Source organism: Bos indicus x Bos taurus, chromosome 9 (genome assembly GCF_003369695.1).
Source record: "Bos indicus x Bos taurus breed Angus x Brahman F1 hybrid chromosome 9, Bos_hybrid_MaternalHap_v2.0, whole genome shotgun sequence".
Classification (NCBI taxonomy): domain Eukaryota; kingdom Metazoa; phylum Chordata; class Mammalia; order Artiodactyla; family Bovidae; genus Bos; species Bos indicus x Bos taurus.
Genome location: NC_040084.1, coordinates 26,064,740 through 26,087,255, shown reverse-complemented (window position 1 = coordinate 26,087,255; position 22,516 = coordinate 26,064,740). Strand labels below are relative to the sequence as shown.

General features: G+C 45.9%; 1 protein-coding gene across 2 annotated transcripts; it reads right to left on the bottom strand.

Annotated features, from left to right (window-relative positions):
- Positions 1-24: 24 nt before the first annotated feature.
- On the bottom strand, positions 25-19,786 carry HDDC2 (HD domain containing 2). Of its 2 annotated transcripts, XM_027551069.1 has the most exons (6): positions 19,635-19,786; positions 17,156-17,277; positions 15,347-15,449; positions 9,289-9,357; positions 5,128-5,266; positions 25-374 (listed from the first exon to the last, which is right to left on the bottom strand). In XM_027551069.1, exons 1-6 carry the CDS (start codon positions 19,719-19,721, stop codon positions 277-279), a joined length of 618 nt encoding a protein of 205 aa, XP_027406870.1. In that variant the 5' UTR covers positions 19,722-19,786; the 3' UTR covers positions 25-276. The 2 variants fall into 2 exon arrangements, 1 of the variants encoding a protein (XP_027406870.1); XR_003512548.1 differs by lacking the exon at positions 15,347-15,449 and having other exon boundaries at positions 19,635-19,763.
- Between the last annotated feature and the right edge of the window lie 2,730 nt (positions 19,787-22,516).

Genomic DNA, 22,516 nt, shown 5'->3' with positions numbered 1-22,516 from the left:
GAATCAACAATAAATATTCCAAAGTTTAAGATTTAAAAATTTTATTTAGTTCAAACCCCTCCCCCTCAGCTTCCAAGTCTCCATCCCTAACATTTTCTTGACCACATTCTATAGCTTCTTTTATTATCCAAACTGTATCACGTTTTTTGCTGGAGTCCAGGCAATTGAAAATAAACACATCTGGGAAAATCAACAGATCAACAGTGGCAAAACACAATACCACGAGACAGAAAACTGAAATGCTTGCTACAGGAGTGCAGCAACGGAGGGCACATCTCAGGAGCAGGGCTCACTGGCGGCGCCGGCTATGTTAGCGTTTCTTTCTGCCTCAAGTTCAGAAACGAGCTGGACTATCTCAGGGTGACTGAATTTTCCTGCAAGGCAAGAAGATGGGGGAAGAAATAAGGACAAGAGAATACATCAATTTCTCCAGCTGGGTCCTAGGGCTTCCCAGGGGCTCGGTTCTGTGATCTGACCCACACTTCACTCCAACACAGATGATACAATCCCAGGTCCTGGAGAGGCGCTGGAGGCAACCGCTCAGAACTTACTTTTCATCACCCCAGATGCAACGGAGAGGAAAGATGAGAATTAGGAAAAGGACTGCAGCTCAGGCAGAGCTGGGCAGAACTGCAACAAGCAACTTTTATTGGGAACTCCAGGGAAACTAGGGGAGGTTGGGGCCCTCTCTGGGAACATCTGAGAACAGCCTCTGGCCATTTTGAATCTACAGTTGTGGGGAACCAAGCACCTACATTGGAGAAGGAAATGGCAACCCATTCCAGTATTCTTGCCTGGAGAATCCCAAGGACAGAGGAGCCTGGTGGGCTACAGTCCATAAGGTCACAAAGAACCAGACACAACTGAGTAACACTTTCACTTTCAAGCACCTACATATGAAAAGACTAACAGGAAGACCAGTGGGTCCAGGCTGTCCCCTCGCTTGCAAACAAGAATGCAAACATTTACTCTGAAATCAGCTGGTCTGCCCTGTCTTCCCAGCCCCTTGGCTTTCCCTGGACTTCTGCCCTGGGCAATAACCGAGCTCTGAGCTATTTTAGGTGGACAGACGCTGGCAGGGGCGGTGTTAAGCCCACCGTCTCTTCCCTGATGGTCTTCTCTTGCCAGTGCCTTTTGCTGCTTACTGTTCATTTCACAGTGAACTCTATCCCATTTATTCCCTATGCGCCATCTCTTTGTTTAATGTCCCTTTCACTTTCTTGCCCTACCTGACACCTGGCTGGCCCTGCGGTGCAGCTTTCCCTGTAGCTCCCCCAATGCTGGCTGTTTTCTGTCTTACGCAGCTCTTAGCACCAAGGCGGGGCCTGTCCTCCACGCTCCGTGTTGTTTCCAGGTCACCCTCTGCCCCACTGCGTAAAGGCTGGCCGTCAGACTTATCATCATTCCACCACCGAGCAGCACCACGTTGCTCAATCTGACGGCTACTCCTCCCTCCTGAAACTTTCTCCCGTTGGCTTCTGGGACCCCTGATTTTTTCCCATCTTTCCCATCTAGTGTGTGTGTGTGTGCTTGGTTGCTCATTCGTGTCTTTGTGACCCAATGGACTGTATCCTGCCAGGCTCCTCTGTCTGTGGGATTCTCCAGGCAAGAATACTGGAGTGAGTTGCCATGCCCTCTTCCAGGGGATCTTTCCAACCCAGGGATGGAAATCAGGTCTCCGGCATTGCAGGTGGATTCTTTACTGACTAAGTCACCAGGGAAGCCCAATCTAGTGACAAGTCCAAACCCCTCAGGTTCCTCTTACAGACACCGCCACATACAAATCCTGTTGAATCTACCCTCAAAATATATCCAGAATCTGATCTCTTCTTATGTTTTCTACTACGACCACCCTGTTCAAACCGGGGCAAGCAAAATGGTGAGAAATCATTTCTTACATCGGTTACATGTTTTTGTTAACTGTTCACTAGAAGTAGTACATCAGAGGAGAAAGTGCTGCTGCTGCTGCTAAGTTGCTTCAGTCGTGTCCGACTCTGTGTGACCCATAGACGGAAGCCCACCAGGCTCCCCCGTCCCTGGGATTCTCCAGGCAAGAACACTGGAGTGGGTTGCCATTTCCTTCTCCAATGCACGAAAATGAAAAGTGAAAAGCAAGTCGCTCAGTCGTGTCCGACTCTTAGAAACCCCATGGACTGCAGTCCACCAGGCTCCTCTGTCCATGGGATTTTCCAAGCAAGAGTACTGGAGTGGGGTGCCATTGCCTTCTCCGGGAGAAAGTGCAGTGAGTTTTAATCTCAAATTTGGCTGTGGGCTCATCACCCACTTTCTAGGCTCAAGTTTCTTCCTTGGTAACATGTGGAGCTTAAACTAGATGATCCTTCCAGCTCCCATATTTTTGGATTCTATCAGTATTCTCATGTTTCATTTTCTATTTTTTTCATTGTGAATCTATCTGAGGATAACAGTGTAAAGCACAACACAAACATGAGTATGACCTTATTGGGAAAAAGATGCTATCTGGGAACCTGATCATTGCTTCTAACACAGTTGGCAGGTTAGAGTAAAGAGTCACGTAGTAAATATTATGGGCTTTGTGAACAATTTGGCCTTTGTGGCCAACTACTCAACTCTGTGGCTGTAGCACAAAAGCAGCATAAACAACACATAAAGAGTGTGGCTGTTTCAATAAAACTTTATTTACACAAAGAACCAGCAGGGCAGTTTGGCCCATGGGTTATAGTTGACTGACTTCCTGGTTTCCAGTGTTATTCTATTTAACTGAAGTCAAACATTTTGAGCATCACTTACTTCAAAGACAGAGGAGACAAAGCTGGTCGTGGCCCTCTACTGCTTACCATAGGGTGGGGTGAGTAGATGGGGATTTGGGAAGAAACCCAACTAGGAACATCATAATGGAGAATGCAATTCAGACTGTGACATCACGGTGGCATGCTCTGGACCACGCACAGACTGAGCAAAAAGAAGGAACATTTAGTTGTGATAGGGAGGATTGAGAAAGGAAACCAGAGAGTTGAACAGAGACTACAGAGCTGTTTGTGCTCAGTCGCTCAGTTGATCTGACTCTTTGTGGCCCCATGGACTGTAGCCCACCAGGCTTCTCTATTTATGGAATTTTCCAGGCAAGAATACTGGAGTGGGTTGCCATTCTCTGATATATCAAGATTTTATTTTTAAGGACGAGGAAAGCCATAAAGCAAAGATGTGATGGTACTTAAGATCTACAAAGGAGAAAAGCACTGAGATGTGCAGGGTGAACTCCTGAGCCTGGGAGATTAAATTCGGTGGTTATAACCAGACTTTATTTTTTTAGGCTCCAAAATCACTGCAGATGGTGACTGTAGCCATGAAATTAAAAGACGCTTACTCCTTGGAAGAAAATTTATGACTAACCTAGATACTAGCATATTGAAAAACAGAGACATCACTTTGCCAACAAAGGTTCGTCTGGTCAAGGCTATGGTTTTTCCTGTGGTCACGTATGGATGTGAGAGTTGGACTGTGAAGAAGGCTGAGCACCAAAGAATTGATGCTTTAGAACTGTGGTGCTGGAGAAGACTCACCGGGTGGAGAGTCCCTTGGACTGCAAGGAGGTCCAACCAGTCCATTCTGAAGGAGATCAGCCCTGGGATTTCTTTGGAAGGAATGATGCTAAAGCTGAGACTCCAGTACTTTGGCCACCTCATGCGAAGAGTTGACTCATTGGAAAAGACTCTGATGCTGGGAGGGATTGGGGGCAGGAGGAGAAGGGGACGACAGAGGATGAGATGGCTGGATGGCATCACTGACTCGATGGACGTGAGTCTGAGTGAACTCTGGGAGTTGGTGATGGACAGGGAAGCCTGGCGTGCTGCGATTCATGGGGTCGCAAAGAGTCGGACACGACTGAGCGACTGAACTGACTGAACACGACTGAGCGACTGAACTGACTGACTGACTGACCCGCCATCCATACAGAAACAATGAGGGCCTTGCCTAGGGCAGAGGTAAGTGAGCCCAAACAGTAGGAAAATCAAATCAACCCCATTATAATGCAAATTAGATCTGGGAGCTTATTTTGGAGCTGGGACTTTGCTGGACTTGATGAGGCCACAAAAGGGTCGGGAGAGGTCACAGCAAGGCCATCTCTGACAGTTCTCTCAGGAGAGATGGAGGGTCAGCTGAGCCTGGGGAACTCCAAGGGAAGAGAGCTGGAGCTCTATTCCAGGGAGCAACAGGAGACCTGTGGTCAGTGCCCCTGGCTCCTCGCTGCAGAAGTTGTGCCGAAATGAAGACAGCCAAGGCTTACTGCCAGGCAGTCTTCTAAACACTTCACATATATCCTCAAACAACCCTATAAAGTAGACTGTATAATCATTCTCAATTTAAAAATGAGGAAGAAGAAAAGAAAGGTAGTGCTAAGTCGTGTCCGACTCTTGCAATCCCATGAACTGTAGCGTGCCAGGCTCTTCTGTCCATGGGATTCCCCCCTCAAGAATACTGGAGTGGGTTGCCATTGGGATCTTTCTGACCCAGGAATTGAATCCAGGTCTCCCACATTGCAGGCAGATGCTTTTACCGACTGAGCTACACAGGAAGCCCCAAGAATAAGGAAACGAAGACCCAGAACTAGGTGAAGTAATCTACTGGAGGTTACCTAAGCTGAACGTGGAAGAACCAAGAGGTAAACCCAAGCAGCTTCAGGCCTGTGCTCTGTAGGGCTACAGCGACAATGATGACTTCGCTGCCTGCAGTTTTCTCTTTTTAAATCTCTACCTCTACCTTACATGACCTTCTATCTACTAAGCACTAACATAATGCACTTTGACATTCATCATCTCTCTTAAATCTCAAAACCAACCAACCTACTTGTAGGGTACTATGATTTCCATTTTTTAGGAAGGATACAGAGAGGTCAGGAGATCACCTAGGAGCACACAGCCAGTGTGCATGATGTGAATCTGGTGCTCAGACTCCAGGGCGGCAAGGCTCTCTTGCATTAGGTAGCCTCACACCATGAATCCCACCATTTTCTTTTCAGATGCTCCATATGAAAGGGTCAGAGGAGGGTTGAACCACCATGGACTTCCCTAAGGTAATATTAGTCATTACACTAGGAGTAAGTTAAGCCAAACTGAAATGATGCTTATTGACATCAGTGCTGCGTACCTGCTGTGGAGTCGTAGAAGTCCTGCAGTCTCCCAGGCTTGTTCTCAAGGTCTTCATATTCAGATGCCTGAAGAATCATCTCACATTGGTCTAGCTGCTTCACGAATTTAGCTTCTGCACTAGACTGGGTCTCATATTCCTAAGTAAAAGGACAATTAAAGCAGCATGATTAGGGCTGCAGATGTGGGTGCTAAGTCGCTTCCGTCGTGTCTGACTCTTTGCAACCCCATGGACTGTAGCCCACCAGGCTCCTCTGTTCATGCAGTTCCCCAGCCAAGAATACTGGAGTGGGTTGTCATTTCCTCTTCCAAGGGATCTTCCCAACCCAGGGATTGAAGCCGTCTCTCTTACGTCTTCTGCACTAGCAGGCAGGTTTTCCACCACTAGGGCCACCTGGGAAGCCCACGTGGTAGGTTATGCCAGGAACACCTGGTACCCGGAATCAGTTACAGCTAAAAGCACATTCTCCATTGGCCATATTTCTCCACTGTATACAAGACCATCACAGAGACTATTCACACACAATTCCACAGCTTAACACCCATGTTCCATGCGGGCACTCACAATTCCATCTAGTCCACCTGATGCCTGCCAAGTCTCATGTGTTAACATGGGTACTTCCAAACATTCTCCTTCCTGTTTAGTAACTTGTCTTCAAGATCATTATTCTTTAATCCAGATTCTGAGTATTAATTTCAAGTTAATATTTCATCTTGAGGCTTCCCCGATGGCTAGGTGGTAAAGAATCTGCCTGCTACGCAGGAAACATGGAGATGTGGGTTCGATCCTTGGGTTTGGGAAAATCCTCTGCAGGAGGATATGGCAACCCACGGCAGTATTCCTGCCTGGAGAAACCCACGGACGGGGGAGCCTGGTGGACTACAGTCCATGGGGCTGCAAAAGAGTCAGACACGACTGAGCAACGAAACAACAACAAATATTTCATTCTATGCTTCTCCAGTTAGTTCCCTCTCCAGTTAGTGTCAGGTCTCCTTTTCCGTTTGAAGTGAGTTTCTGGCTTTCTCCTTTAGTTTTGGTTTCCACTCTACACTGGGAAGCTCTGTCTTTGCTTTCAGAATAGAAAGGAGCTAATCACACCCCTCTTGAGGATACAGCCAGGGTCTGAGAACTCTTTCTGCCGGGTGTATGTGCACGTGTTGGTGGCAGGCAGGCAGTGAAGGCAGTGGGCAGGAAGCAGCGTATTTACCTTTCCTCGCCCCACTGGTCCCTCCCTCCTCAGTGCAGGCCTGAAACAAGAAGCTACAGGCAGTCGGCATCTTAGAGCACACGCGTCACACAACCACATGCCCCAGTTAAGACTGCAGAGAAGCATTCTTCTGTTAAGCCCAAAGTATTCCCAGCTGATTTCTGTGTCAGGCTCTCGTTTCTAATTCCACCCTAGATAATGAATCTGCCATGCTTTCTCTAGCCAGGGTGATGTGTTGTGAATCACTGATGGTTTCTTGGTTTTTATTAGATGCAGCTCTGGTGGGTGTTCGCAGAGCAACAGAAGGGCTTCAAGCAGGAAAGATATACAACTTCTAGGTCTTCAACATGGAGGACCCAAAGGGAAGAGAGAGAGGAAAGGCAAAGAAGGTCAAAGGTTGCCTGTCTCCCTTGGAGAAAGGCTGGCCCTGACCACAGTGCAGACATAAAGTTAATCTTCTGCATGTCACGCTTTCCCACCTTAGTGCCTCTCCCTCTGGGACCCAGGACCCTCATATTGCTGCACATCAAACTCCCCACCGAAATCCTACCCTTTTACTTCAGAGGAAAGAACAAGGAGACCTCCGAAGCGCTTACACGCTAAGTCGTGTCTGACTCTTTGCGACCCCATGGACTGTAGCCCGCCAGGCTCCTCTGTCCATGGGATTCTCCAGCAAGAATACTGGAGTGGGTTGCCATTTCCTTCTCCAGGGACCTTTTGAAGGAGTACTTTTTAACCCAGCTGGATCTTCAGCTGCAGGCTGGGAAACAATTCAAAGGTAGGTGTGTGTGCCAGGCATTGGGCACGTGGCGGGGAGCAGATCCTGATCTGCCTTAGGATTCGAAGGGCTCTTTCTTTAAAGGAAAACTCAGGTGGTAGAGAGGACATCCTTCTGTGATACTTCGAGGAAAAAGTGAAAATGCTTTCTCTTGACTTACTGAAATGTGATTTCACGCTTCTGTGGCAAACGATAAATTATAATTGCTTTAACTAGACGTGACCCTTTGGGCCGAAAGCTGTTGTTAGTGGTGAACAGCAGTGATTTACATTTCAGAAATCAATTCAACTGCCATTTTCTATGTACCTAGCACTATTCAAAGTTCCTTGCATTCAGAATGACCCTATTTTCTGAAATCAAAACCAGACCACACAGACTGGAGACAGAAAAACATACTACATATGTCAGGCAATATTCTAACTGTGTGGTCATCATTGGTTGCTAAGTCATGTCTGACTCTTTTGCAACCCCATGGACTGCAGCCTGCCAGACTCCTCTGTACATGGGACTTCTCAGGCAAGAATACTGGAGTGGGTTGTCACTTCCTTCTCCAGGCTATCTTCCTGACCCAGAGATGGAACCGGTGTCTCCTGCATTGGCAGGTGGATTCTTTACCACTGAGCCACCAGGAAAGCTTTCCAACTGCTTACCATACTAATTAATTTGATTGCCATACAACCCTGTAATACGGGTACACTATTAGTGCCATTCTGTAGATGAGGAAATGACATTCAGAGAGGTACCATAAGTTGCCCAAGATCACACAGCTAGTAAACAGAGGAGCCACTAATTCGAACCCTGGAAATCTCATACCAAAGCCAACGTGTTAATATTGAACATGATTTTTAAAATGTGTAATATGACAGCTGTTCTATGTTTACAGTGTTTCCACAAAGTTCAAATCTACTTGTAATCTATGAATGTGATCTTATTTGCAAACAGTCTTTACAGATGTAATCAAATTAAGAAAGAGCCATAGTGGATTAGGACGGATCTTAATCTAATGATCAACATTCTTACAAGAGGGAATTGGGCCCAGATACAGACACAGGGCTGGGGGTGGTGAGGCGGCACAGGCAGCTTCCCTGGTGTCTCAGTGGTAAATAATCTGGCTGTAATGTACGCAATGCAGGTTCGATCCCTGGGTCAGGAAGATCCCCTGGAGGAGGGCATGGCCACCCACTTCAGTATTCAAACCTGGAGAATTCCCACGGACAGAGGAGCCTGGCAGGCTACAGTACATAGGGTCGCAAAGAGTCAGACTTGACTGAAGCGCCTTAGTACGCATGCACAGACACGGGGAAAACAACAGCTGGCTACGGAAGCAGAGCCTGGAGCCATGTGTTCAGAGGCAGGGCTGCCAAAGCTGGACAAGGCATCACCAGAAGCCAGGGAGAGGCAAGGAGGGAATCGGAACATGGCCCTGCCCACACCATGATCTGGACTTCCGGCCTCCAGAGCAATGAGGCAGGGCTACCCCAGAGTAAGGAGGGCTAGGGGCTCAAGCAAGGAAGGCAGGGGAAGAGGTTGGAGGGAAGTGAGAAACTGCCCGAGGCAAGGATGTGTTATTTTCCCTTCACACGTGGAAGTCAGCGCTAGGAGGGGGACAACAGGAGCACTAGCATGCCCCTTCCCCAGAGCCGCCTGCTATCAGCAGCACCAGGGAGGCACTGAGGCCCGACGGGGTCCATGTTCAGTGCTGGGCTCCACGGCACATCTGCCCTTGACCTCATGCAACCTGAACAACCCTTACGGGTTTCACAGATGCGCAGCTGACTCAGGGAGGCGAATGAGCCCAAGGCCACTGAGCCAGGAAGCAGTGAGTTGGGAACCCAGTTCTGAATGACCCCAAAGCCCACGTGTCTCTCAAGGACCAGAGATGGGTGGGTGTGAGGCTGGCACAGTGGAGGATGAGAGCAATGCATCAGGAAATCCAGGGGCTCTGAGTCAGTATTTGTACCAGGCATTATGGTGAGAAGGGAAATGCAGAACGTGGAAGGAAGAATCATTTCTATTAGCCCTGACAGACACCTATAACAGCTGGGATGTGAGAATCAGACAATCCAGAAAGCAGGTAAGTTAGACACGGCACGTTAAGATACTCTAAGGCAACTAAAACACTGACGTGCCATACAAATTCAGTTACGATAAAAAGCAACCCAGTGTATATACTTACTTCCCAAAGTTCATAGAGCTCCTTCTGGAGATCCTCTGGGAGGAGCTGGGTTAGCTGCTTCATTGCTTCCTGAAAGATCAAACCGTTATTTTAATCATGTTCACATTTGTTAGTTAACAACTCATCTGCAAATGCCAAATAATGGACTCACACTCTTCCAAATAACTCCCAAAGGGGCAGCAGAATATTGGAGAAGATTTAGGCTAACAAGGAGAGCAGTTGTGTATGTTAAATAAGTAAGTGTCTTTATTTATATGTATTTATTCAGGAGTACTTATGTTGTGGCCTGCAGCACACTAGACACAATCAGGGACAATGAGGGTATGAGAGACGATTACAGAAATAACAGAAGTGAGGCCAAAGGTTTTCTATCTTGTGGATGAGAGTCCCCAAATGCATGTCAATTTCAACCGTAAGTGCATGCGTGCTCAGTCGCTTCAGTTGTATTAGACTCTTTGCGACCTGATGGACTGTGGCCCACCAGGCTCCCCTGTCCATGGGATTCTCTAGTCAAGAATACTGGAGGGGGATGCCATACCCTCCTCCAGGGGATCTTCCCAACTCAGGGATCAAACCCTCGTCTCCTGCATTGCAGGCACATTCTTTACTGTTGAGCCACCGGGGAAGCCCTCAACAGTAAGTACTACAGTTCAAACCAAATCTGACTGTGGGGAAAACAGGAAAGTATCAGTGAATTACGAAGCTCAAATAAACTTTTGGTATACCATTATGTTCACTTTCTATTGTTAATGTTTTTATTTGCAAAATGTAAAGCACTACACAAATGGGAAGCTATTGTCACTAACATAAAGGAAATTACAAGACAGCATTTTGTTAAGCTCACAGACTCACAGGCTGAAAAGAGATGTTAAAGGGCAGTGAGCGAAACCATCCACGTGCAGCAAACCCCTCAGCACCATCAGTGGGGACCTGTGTCCTCCCCCCACACATGCCTCATGGTGGGAACCTAGCACCCCAAGAGGCTGCTCAAGTGGACTTTAGGCAGCGTTAGTAGGAAGTACCAGTGTCTCATATCAAGCTGAAAATTGTCCCTGCAAGTTCCTCCACTGTGCCTAACCCTACCCCTCCTGTCTTCCTCCCTCACAAAAACACAATGTCAATCAGGTGGGCGGTAACCCAAAAGACGAGAATCTCTGTGGCCAGTGATTGGTCCAAGGGATGGCCATGTAACTCTAACCAGCCACCCAGGCACCAGCTGCATGATGAGATGGAGGGCGAGAAGCCCCAGAGTAGAGTTCAGAGAGCCAAAACGCACAGAAAGGCTGAAATGAGAGAGTGAGAGCACGGAGGTGCTCAGTACATATTTCTAATCTCCAAAGTCCCAAGAGCCCCTCTTATTCCATCTCTTCCTTCATTTCTGTGTTGCTCCAAAATCCTCAAGTATCCGATTTGGGGGACATGAGGTCTGCAACCTACTTTCAAATGGCTTCCAACTCCTTCCCTCTCCTCCTATCGTCATCTTCCACCTCTTAATCAGCTCCAGTTCATTTGGCCAGAGCTTAGGCTCCCTGAAAAGAATACTGTTTTAAGAACCACTTTTAGCAAAGTGCTTATACAAAAGGGGCAAGGTCTTACTAAAATCAAATGGTGAAATGGTAAAAAGCAATAAAAATAAAAGTGAATATTTTATATATAACTATTTATAATGGGGAGAAAAAATAAGTTATAGAACGCAACCACTTCCAGAGCAAACCATACTGGCCAGTGTCAATGGTCTGCTCTTGTAAGTAGCGTTGCCGTCTTGAATGGCTTGTAGCATTATACTATCCTTAGTGGTATGAAATTTTGGTTATTTTGTACTTGCATTCTCCCTTGTTTCTTTTCCATAAATCTCAGCAAAATACTTGAGAAAAAACTCTGCATTTTCAAAAATTAAAAATGTCTCTACAAATAGATCACTTTTCTCTCCACTATTATAGAAATGTTGCCCACTGCTTTTGTTTGAAAGGAATGAACTGAATGACATATATGTACAGAGATATATCAAAATCTAAACTCTTCGAATACAAACTTAAAAGTCCTGCTCTGACAAGGAATTATTTTATTCTCTTTAAAGTGATGTACCCAGCACTGAATATAGTGATTGATGGGTGGTCTGACCCAGACAAAACACAATGGAACCAAAGTGTCCATCATGGTAAATGCTCTGTTTCTATAAATGCAGCTCAAGACTGAGTTGGCTTTTTGGAAATCACATATGACTTATTAACAAGCTTCCTGTTGACTAAAATCACAATGTCCTTTAAAAAACAAAACATAACAAATATGTTTTTGCTTTCTTCCTGAAGCTGAGCAATGATTTTTCTGGATCTAAACTCACTGACACCACTTGTTATTATACAATCAGGATTGCATTTGAGACCTCTTAGCTGTTATTCCTTGTTCGGCAGCCTATGCCATAGAATCAGGCCCTTTTTAAATGATCCTCTGAAACTGACTTCACTGAAGTCCAGGACAAGGGTCTGATGATACCAGACTTTCCCTTCTTGATTGTGAGCCCTGCCACTCCCACTTCTAAACTGAGTTTTGCCTTGTTCACACATAGACATAGAGTGATAATTTCCCTAGCTTCTTCCTGTTAGCAAAGCATGTCAAGAATTTGCCTGACGTTCTGAGCTGAATGAAACGTTAAGCACCCAGAAGGCAGTATTCATCACTCACACGTCACTGGTGACGCTGCACAGTGCAAAAGCTAATGACAAACTACAGACTGAGATGCGGTTTGAAACCCAGCTTGCCATTTACTAGCTGTTGAATCCTGAGCAAGATACATCTTGGTCTTTCTGATCTATAAAATGAAGGGGTTTGCTGTGAGGATGAAATAGTCACTATAAAGTACTTATTATCTGGAACAGGGTAAGGACTCTATAAAATACTCACTGTATGTTTCACTTTCTCTATCTTGCCATGTTCACCCCCATAATAAATGGTTCTTCCCCTTTTAACCTCTAGTTCTTCAGCAACTTTAACTGTCAGGTATGTGTGTATATATATATATCATGACTCTGTCCTCTTAGTAAGTTTTCCCTTTGCAGAAGAATATAATAACCTATTATTGCTGTATTCCAGCCTCAAGCTCCATTCCACTAGTTCTTAATGGTCCTTTCAGTTCAGTCGCTCAGTTGCGTCTGACTCTTTGTGACCCCATGAACTGCAGCACGCCAGGCCTCCCTGTCCATCACCAACTCCCGGAGTTTACTCAAATTCATGTCCATTGAGTCAGTGATGCCATCCAACCATCTCATCCTCTGTCGTCCCGTTTTCCTCCTGCCCTCAATCTTTCCCAGCATCAGGGTCTTTTGAAATGAGTTAGTTCACATCAGGTGGCCAAAGTATTGGAGTTTCAGCTTCAACGTCAATCCTTCCAATGAACACTCAGGACTCATCTCCTTTAGGACGGACTGGTTGGATCTCCTTGCAGTCCAAGGGACTCTCAAGAGTCTTCTCCAACACCACAGTCCAAAAGCATCAATTCTTTGGCACTCAGCTTTCTTGATAGTCCAACTCTCACATCCATGATTCCTATGAGGCATCATTTACCATCTCTGTTTATAACATAAAGTTTATTTTATTCTGTTTAGGAAGGGAGTCAGCCTACAAGCATTGCTTTTGCCCCACCCTCTATATTTTCTCTTCTACACCCTCATGCTCCCTTTCATCTTAGTACCTACTTTCCTCTGAGACAATCAGCCTTCCAGGGTTATCAAATATTTTCCTTCCCTCTTACTTGGGTTTAAAGCCCTCTGGATGCAGCGGACTAGCTTCTGGGAAAATGACACTTCCTGGTCCCGTATGTGTGTTTCACCTCAAAGAGCCAAGAAACCCTCAGTTAATTATCTTAAGGCATGGTTCAGACATCCAAACCTCATCCCTAAACACCATCTGCATAAGGAGTTGTTTACCTCCCACATCTTTCTCTCTGTTCCCAAATCCTAACGAGTGGAGGAAGAAGCAATGAAGATCAGCGCTTCCCAAGCCTTTGATTTCTTGCCCAAGAACTTGCGGTTCTTAAAGATGTTTGCCTGTCCTTTCTGATGATGATATTTATTCTCCTGTGAGTCAGATGGGGTGGGCAGCAGCCAGGAGGTTTAATGAGGCCGGGAAGGCTTTTCATCACTGCCCAGATATGGCATCAAGCACTCTCTGGGTGGCAAGTCCTCTCGATGCCCCTCCAGGGGGCACCACTAGCCAGGACTCAGCTTCTGTCAGGACAGAGGTAGGTTTACTCTGTTGCCAGGCGTTGGAGATCCCTCCTACTGAACTGTTCTTTCTTCAGAAGGTTTTGATTCGCTCCTCGGTGGAGTGAACCTCACACTGCTTGGGTGCCCACATGGGAAGTGTCTTCTTCCTCTGGTCACTTTAAGGTTTCTGATCACCTTATGGTTCTTCAGCCTGTGATTTCTCCTCCACAATATCTAAATTCACCCTTGTATGAAACTACCATACATCCTGAAACATGCTATATAACTGAGGGGTCTTTTCCTCTATGGCATACGTCAGCACCCAGCATCCTCTGGTTTGGGGCTAATTCCTTTCTGCAACTCAGTATCTTTTTTTTTTTTTTTTTTAACTTATTTGGCTGCACCTGATCTTAGTTGCGGCACATGGGAACTTCATTGCAGCACATGGGATCTAGTTCCATGACCAGGGATCAAACCCAGGCTTCCTGCTTTGGGAGTGTGGCATCTTAACCACTGAGCTACCAGGAGAGTCCCTGCAACTCACTATCTTGAACTAACTGGTTTCTTTTTCTATCAACCAATCAACTCAGGAATTCTTTATTCACCACAGTCTAGACTCCTACAGAGAAATGTTTCCTTAGCTCCTCCCTTTTCACAAACTGTCCTGATGCTCATGTGGGATGACCACATTCCCTATCTCCCTTGTTCCCATAATTTATGGTGTGTTGGAACTCCTGAATTGAGATTCCCTGTGGATCTTCTTACCTCAAAAGGGGAAAAAATGCTGTTGGCTACTGAGCTCTGGCCATACCCTTCCCCCAAGAACAGCTATTGAAGCCCACCTTCCCTGTTAAACCATCTTGATGAAGGATCTGTTGACTTAAAGACATTTAGGATCAACCCCTCTGGCCTACAGCTTGCAACAGTCCCTGAATTGGGACCCGTCCATTCAGCTAAAAAAAAAAAAAAAAAAAAAAACCTTCCTGAATTTTCCAGTCTCTGCTTCAAATACGTCTTCCTGTTTGTCCCTGGGCTCTGGTTTTAAGACTCCAAATCAGCAGATCCTGTTTAATTGATGTCATTTCTTACTAATACAAATTTTTAAAATTTTTAACCACCAAAATAAAGGACTAATTTAAAATTTGTTGTTATTGTTTTTGTTTAGCCAGTAACTTGTGCCTGACTCTTTTGCAAACCCATGGACTGTAGCCCACCAGGCTTGTCTTACTAAAGACTAATAATAATAATGATTATTCCTGGGTTTTATAGAACTTCTCTCCAAAGAGCTTAACTGGCGTGGAGAATGCCTTCAAGTTCCAGCTATCTCCATGGTTCGAATGAAAGCCACACCATGTATCCTGTGCTCAGATCCCCTTTCTGCCTCTCTGTGAGAAATGAAACCAACACAATGCCCTGTCCCTGTGTTAAGACTTAGAACAAGAAAACCAATTCACTGCTTATTCCACGAAATCCTTACTTCTGGAAGGTAAGATTGTAAACCAATCCAAAGTAGAGTAAGCAGTAACAGCTTGCTCTTGAAGACCCTTGCTAAGACCTTGCCTTACCAGCCCTACCAACCCAAAGCCTTTATGTTTAAAGTCTGGGCAATCTCACCTTGTAAGACAGTAGCCGCTCTTGTAAGATCCATCCAAACATCCTCAGGCCCAGGCCCTACAACTCTATAAATACCCTCCCCTGATCTTCCTTCCCAAGATACTAAGACTCTGTCAAGGAGGTACTCTCTCTTACTGCAATAGGGTCAGTGAACTTAGCTGCATTTCAGTAACGGGCTTTTCTGGTTTTCCTTTGTTTCAGCAATGGGTTTTTCTTTTGTGGAATCAACAGTCAACACTGACCTCTTCTCGCCTATGTTTTTCTTCTCTGGGGACGTTATCTGCTGGTGCTATGTCCCCAACGATGCATTCTGCCATATCATGAACCAGGGCTAGGCGTACACATCTGACCAGGCAAGAAATAATCACACAGAATTATACTCACTACAGACTCCTTCTCTATACTACTTTAAGTTACATAATATAGTTTTTTTCTCCAGCCTTACAGAGGATTTTAATGTAGTATTTTCTAGGGGTTATTATATTCTGCCAGCCTGCAACAGATCTGAATCAAAACTGCTAGTTAATATTCAGCAAAAATACATGAGAATGCAAGGGAAGCTGTTAGCATGAATTAAAAAAAAAAAAAAGCTGGTCTCTCATATATCACTTTAAAAGGTTAATAACTTTAAAAAGCCAGAAGAAGGTGATCTGGTTATAGCATTTACTTACCAATGTAACACTTAAAACAAATCATTTTCCAAATGTACTAGTTAAATGTCAAAGTGAAGCCCTTTATAGAGAAATAGGTAGAGCTGGACAGATCTGAGTTTGAATCCAGCAATTAACATCTATTAGCTGCATGCCCTTTGCCAAGTCACTTAATTTCTTTAAATGCTAAGTTTTGCAGCCTTCATTTTATTATCCATAAGAAAGGGGTACTAATACTTCCTAAGTTTGGTATGAAAATTAAATTTGATACTTTATGTTCCTGGAACATGTTGATCATTCAACAAATGACTATAATTATTAGTGGTAACGATTGGTAATTGTTAGTGGTAATGATTGCTGATCAGGATAATCGTCATCAAAATAACAAAGGCAGCTATGAGATAAATGCCCCAGAGGGCCAGTCTACTTCGTGTTCCCAGCCATCAGCAAGGCAGAACAAGACTCCAGGTGTCCCTGCCTGCAGCTGCTTCCTCATCTAGCTCTAACTGCAGACTATGCGTAGGTTCATCGCCATTCGACACCATGTTCATCTTGTACTATGTGCCAAAAATCTCCTTAAGTTCTACCCCATCTACAGAGTAACAGGGCTCCTGAGACTCCCAGATGAACCTCTGCTTCAGATGGATGGACTGACTTATCATTTCCAAAACATACCTTTACTTCCTTATCATCAGAGATTTGGTCTCCATGCCCTTCTCTTTCTGTGCTGTGTCTTCTACTTCTATACCGAATCAACCCTTTAGAGGTCAACTCAGACTCTGCCCCCTCCAGTAAGATCACCCAAGAACAGGTGATTTCTCCTATTAGTTTTCTAATATGACTTATTTTGTGCTTTGTATAGAAGCCACTCTGGGCCTATGTACTTCATCTGGGTTTTATTTACTACCTTATACTGTTTGGCTAGAAAACTTTGTCTTGTGCTCAAAAATTATTTTCAGCACTTGATGGATGACTTAAGGGGACAGGATATCTCTTTCTCAGCTCTTTCCTGCACATACCACTACAAAAAGTCACTTCACAAAAGAGTGCTGCTATTCAGAAAAGGGGCTAAATAAAATACATAGTGTCTGGATCCAATTTTAGACATAAAACACTTACCTTCAAGGCCCGGGAAAATCATCAAATCACACTTATGTTTCCTTGAGACCAAGGCAGACACTTTCACTTGCCAAGAGAAAACCCAGAGTGCAGTTTACAACTGCAGCACACAGTTGCTGAATCTGTATGGTCTGCCCACATCCTGAATCTGTATGGTTTGCCTCAAATAATTTTTCTTGACTATAAACTAACCTAGAAGAATTGGACACAGGCCTCATACGTGAAGAGTCATGCATTCCCAAAGATCACAGACCCAAACTGACACCAGAGTTCACAGCTTACCGGTCTTTGTTAAGATGTTCATCTTTGGTCACCAGAGCCATAACTGCCATTCTGTACATGTGATCTGATACGCTCTCTGGCTTCTGGACATTTCTGTATACCCAGCCAGTCCGTGGGACTCTCTGATAAAAATGAACAGAAAGAAATTTATAAGAATACATATTTTAACTATCTGCTATGCTGCTTTATTGCCTATGCCAAAGCCCTTGACTGTGTGGATCACGATAAACTGTGGAAAATTCTGAAAGAGATGGGAATACCAGACCACCTGACCTGCCTCTTGAGAAACCTGTATGCAGGTCAGGAAGCAACAGAACTGGACATGAAACAATAGACTGGTTCCAAATAGGGGAAGGAGTACGTCAAGGCTGTATATTGTCACCCTGCTTGTTTAACTCCTATGCAGAGTACATCATGAGAAACGCTGGGCTGGAAGAAGCACAAGCTGGAATCAAGATTGCCAGGAGAAACATCAATAACCTCAGATATGCAGATGCCACCACCTTTATGGCAGAAAGTGAAGAGGAACTCAAAAGCCTCTTGATGAAAGTGAAAGAGGAGAGTGAAAAAGTTGGCTTAAAGCTCAACATTCAGAAAACGAAGATCATGGTGGCATCTGGTCCCATCACTTCATGGGCAAACAGTGGAAACAGTGTCAGACTTCATTTTTGGGGGCTCCCAAATCACTGCAGATGGTGATTGCAGCCATGAAATTAAAAGACGCTTACTCCTTGGAAGGAAAGTTATGACCAACCTAGATAGCATATTCAAAAGCAGAGACATTATTCTGCCAACAAAGGTCCGTCTAGTCAAGGCTATGGTTTTTCCAATGGTCATGTATGGATGTGAGAGTTGGTCTGTGAAGAAAGCTGAGTGCTGAAGAATTCATGCTTTTGAACTGTGGTGTTGGAGAAGACTCTTGAGAGTCCCTTGGACTGCAAGGAGATCCAACCAGTCCATTCTAAAGGAGATCAGTCCTGGGTGTTCTTTGGGAATGATGCTAAAGCTGAAACTCCAGTACTTTGGCCACCTCATGCGAAGAGCTGACTCATTGGAAAAGACTCTGATGCTGGGAGGAATTGGGGGCAGGAGGAAAAGGGGATGACAGAGGATGAGATGGCTGGATGGCATCACTGACTCGATGGATGTGAGTCTGAGTGAACTCCGGGAGTTGGTGATGGACAGGGAGGCCTGGCGTGCTGAGATTCGTGGGGTCGCAAAGAGTCAGACACGACTGAGCGACTGAACTGAACTGAACTGATGCTCTTTAAGAGAAGTCCAGAGAATACAGCACTGGGCCATAGTTTCAGTACATATTAAAAAATGTTTAACCAACTTAGGGAGAAACATCTGGATCAAATGAACGAGTGAGGTCAGAGAATGAGAAAGAGAGAGGGAAGAATAAGCCATAGATATACAACATAGAAGGGCTTCCCTGGTGACTTACATGATAAAGAATCTGTTGGCAATGCAGGAGACTTGGGTTCAATCCCTGGTTGGGAAGATCCCTGGAGAAGGGCATGACTACCCACTCCAGTATTCTTGCCTGGAGAATTCCATGAACAGAGGAGCCTGGCGAACTATATATTCATGGGGTCACAAAGAGTCAGACACAACTGAGTAACACACACACACACACAACCTGTAAGTCCAACAGTGTTACTGATGTTTGCATGTACAGAATATACACAAGTCCTTAGACATAAAAGGGAAAGCGCTGAACTTGAACAAGTGACAGACTTCCAAATTCTGAAGCAGAAAGGGTTAAGTAAGGCATTTCTAATTCCTGTACACTACCGCCTGTCCTACCCTGTGATCCTAAGAGACTGTCTTTTCTCCTTGGGACTTCACATGTCTAAAGTTTATAAACTATAGTAACAGTGCACGAAACCACCTGCTTTGAGCTTGGAGAAGATCATTATTGGGTGTGGCCAGGATGGGGGTGGGGGATGGAAGGAGGATCCCCTCGGATATAACTTCAGTGTATCCTACATAAAACCCTTCCCTAAAAAAAAATTTTTTTTTTAGGCACTCAAACCCTGCAGGATCAATGGGTTCTGTTCTTCCCACTAGCCCAGTTGTGGGGTCGTGACCCTATGTACTCGGGGCAGACTGGAGATGCACACATCACCGCGCCGGCTCCCCTTCAGAAATCTCTCGCAAGGCCGCCGGGGCCGGGCCCCTCCGAGCGCCAGGCCAACACTGGGGTCCAGTGCGGCTCGGACTCTGCCCAGCCTGGGGTGGGGCCCAGAAATCCCGCCACGCCGTCTCCACCACTTGCCTCCTCCGCCCGCGATCCTCACGCACGACCGCATCCCTATGGAAGGGCTTCCTCTGCAGGCCCCACGAGGCGAGGAGAACCGAGGAAGGGGGCAGGCCTCAGGCCAGGCGGGGACCGGAAGCCTGGTTGCCCGGCGGACGGCCCCGGCCTCTCTCCGCGCAGCCGCGAACTCAGACAGCCCTCCCGGTGCCCGCTCACCTTGAGCTGCCCCACCAGCCGCAGGAACTGCAGCAGGTTCCGGGCCCCGCGGCCCGACATGGTCGCAACGGGTGAGGCCGAAGCCATGCGGCGGCGGATCCTACAGCTCCTAGCCGGCCGCGGGGCCTCCGCTCGAAGCTCCGCCCCCGAAGCTCCTCCCCGTGAAGCTCCCCCGAAGCTCCGCCCCCTGAAGCTCCTCCCCCGAAGCTTTGTCCCTGAAGCTCCTCCCTCCCTCTTCTTCTCCTCTGCGTCCCTTTACGTTTCTGTCTCGGTTCCCTCAACCCTTCTATCCAGACTTCCGCCCTTCTGGCCCCGGTGGCAGCCGGTGAGCATTGCACCACCCACGTCAGAGACTCTGTACTTGGAGCATCTAGGTATGCGTTAGTTATTTGCTAAACTCTGCTCAACTGCACTCCATCAAACTTTTGAAGGGCTTGCAGTTCCCTGGGGACGGGCAGAGAGAGCGGCGTGGAGGAGGGAGGGTTATGTCATAATGCACCAAAATCTTGCCTCTGGACTGGAGGAAGAGAGAAACTCTACCTCCAAGCTAGCAATCTGTAAACATTTTTAACGGGGGCACAAGGAAAGTGAGTTGGAAGGGGACATTAATTAGGAGTGACAGGAGTACTGGAAGGATTGGATGCTAGCCATAACTAGAGGACTTGGAGGTGAGGATAAATGGCTAGGGAGTGAGAACAATCCCATGATGAAATCACAACCTCCCTGACACCGCAAGTGATAAAGAATCCCCTACCCCGAAAAGTTGTTCAGGGCCTGTCTCAAGCGTCTGTCTTAATTCTATCAACAACCAAGGGTGCCAGGTTTTAAAGGCACTTGAGAATCCCAGGGACGGGGGAGCCTGGTGGGCTGCCGTCTATGGGGTCGCACAGAGTCGGACACGACTGAAGCTACTTAACAGCAGCAGCACTGTTAGTCACTCAGTCGTATCCCACTCTTTGTGACCCCATGGACTGTAGCCCCCCAGGTTCCTGTGTCCATGGAATTCTCCAGGCAAGAATACTGAAGTGGGTGGCCATTCCCTTCTCCAGGGGATCTTCCCGACCCAGGGATCAAACTCAGGTCTTTGCAGGCAGATCCTTTACCATCTGAGCCATTAGTGATGTGCCTACTGAAGGACTCCATGAGAGCGGGTAGCATAGAAAACAGACTCTATAAGGAGGAAGGAAGTAGAGAGACCAGTTAGGAATCTATTGAAGTAATTCTTCGGGGAGATGATTTTGGCTTAATCCAGGATTCTAGTAGTGGAGATGGTAAGATGTGGAATTTGGGGTATAATTTAAAGGTATGACTAACAGGGTTTGTGACAGATTGGACATGGGGGTTGAGAGAAAGAGGAATCAAGGGTGACTTCACAAATTTTACCTGACCAACCAAAAGGATGGAGTTGCTATATACTGAGCTGGAGAAAACTGTAAGAGTAGGTTGTGGGAAGGGTAGGAATCAGCAGTTTAGTTTAGGACATGTTGAGATACCTATCAGAGATCTTAGTAGAGATGTAAATCTAAAGGTCAGGAGAAAGGTAACAATTTTGTGTCAGCAACATAGGACGGTTCGAAAAACCAAGAAACTGGATGAGACTATGTGGTGGAGAAGTGTGGATGAAGAAGAAAGGATGTCTGAAGCCTCAGGTCTCAGGCAAACCAACATTTAGAGTTTGAGAGGCCAGGATGAAGTAGCCAGTGAAATAGAAGACTAAGAGATAGTTGTGTCCTGAAGGCCAAATGAAGAAAATATTTCAAGAAGGAAAGAATGTGATCAATGAAGTCAGCGTTATATCTTATCAGTCAGTCAGTTCAGTTTCTCAGTCGAGACTGCAGCACACCAGGCCTCCCTGTCCATCACCAACTCCTGGAGTTTACTCAAACTCGCATCCATTGAGTCAGTGATGCCATCCAACCATCTCATCTTCTGTTGTCCCCTTTTCCTCCTGCCCCCAATCCCTCCCAGCATCAGGGTCTTTTCAAATGAGTCAGCTCTTCACATCAGGTGGCCAAAGTGTTGGAGTTTCAGTTTCAACATCAGTCCTTCCAATGAACATTCAGGACTGATTTCCTTTAGGATTGACTGATTGGATCTCCTTGCAGTCCAAGGGACTCTCAAGAGTCTTCTCCAATACCACAGTTCAAAAGCATCAATTCTTCGGCGCTCAGCCTTCTTCACAGTCCAACTCTCACATCCATACATGACCACAGGAAAAACCATAGCCTTGACTAGACAAACCTTTGTTGGCAAAATAATGTCTCAGCTTTTTAATATGCTGTCTAGGTTGGTCATAACTTTCCTTCCAAGGAGTAAGTGTCTTTTTATTTCTTGGCTGCAGTCACCATCTGCAGTGATTTGGGAGCCAAAAAAAGAAAAAAAGTCTGCCACTGTTTCCAATGTTTATCCATTTATTTGCCATGAAGTGATGGGACCAGATGCCATGATCTTAGTTTTCTGAATGTTGAGCTTTAAGCCAACTTTTTCACTCTCCTCTTTCACTTTCATCAAGAGGCTCTTTAGTTCTCCTTCACTTTCTGCCATAAGGGTGGTATCATCTGCATATCTGAGGTTACTGATATTTCTCCTGGCAATCTTGATTCCAGCTTGTGCTTCTTCCAGCCCAGCTTTTCTCATGATGTACTCTGTATATAAGTTAAATAAGCAGGGTGATAATATACAGCCTTGAGGTACTCCTTTTCCTATTTGGAACCAGTCTGTTGTTCCATGTCCAGTTCTAACTGTTGCTTCCTGCCCTGCATACAGATTTCTTAAGAGGCAGGTCAGGTGGTCTGGTATTCCCATCTCTTTCAGAATTTTCCACAGTTTATTGTGATCCACACAGTCAAAGGCTTTGGCATAGTCAATAAAGCAGAAATAGA

What these genes read in the sequence shown, in the direction of transcription:
- HDDC2 (XM_027551069.1), bottom strand. Translation starts at nt 19,721, where the DNA reads ATGGCTTCGGCCTCACCCGTTGCGACCATGTCGGGCCGCGGGGCCCGG. An exon ending in GAACATCTTAACAAAGACCG is followed by an intron (nt 15,450 to 17,155) that starts GTAAGCTGTGAA and finishes TTGCCTGGTCAG; the next exon opens with ATGTGTACGCCTAGCCCTGG. An exon ending in AGCTCTATGAACTTTGGGAA is followed by an intron (nt 5,267 to 9,288) that starts GTAAGTATATAC and finishes CCTTTTACTTAG; the next exon opens with GAATATGAGACCCAGTCTAG.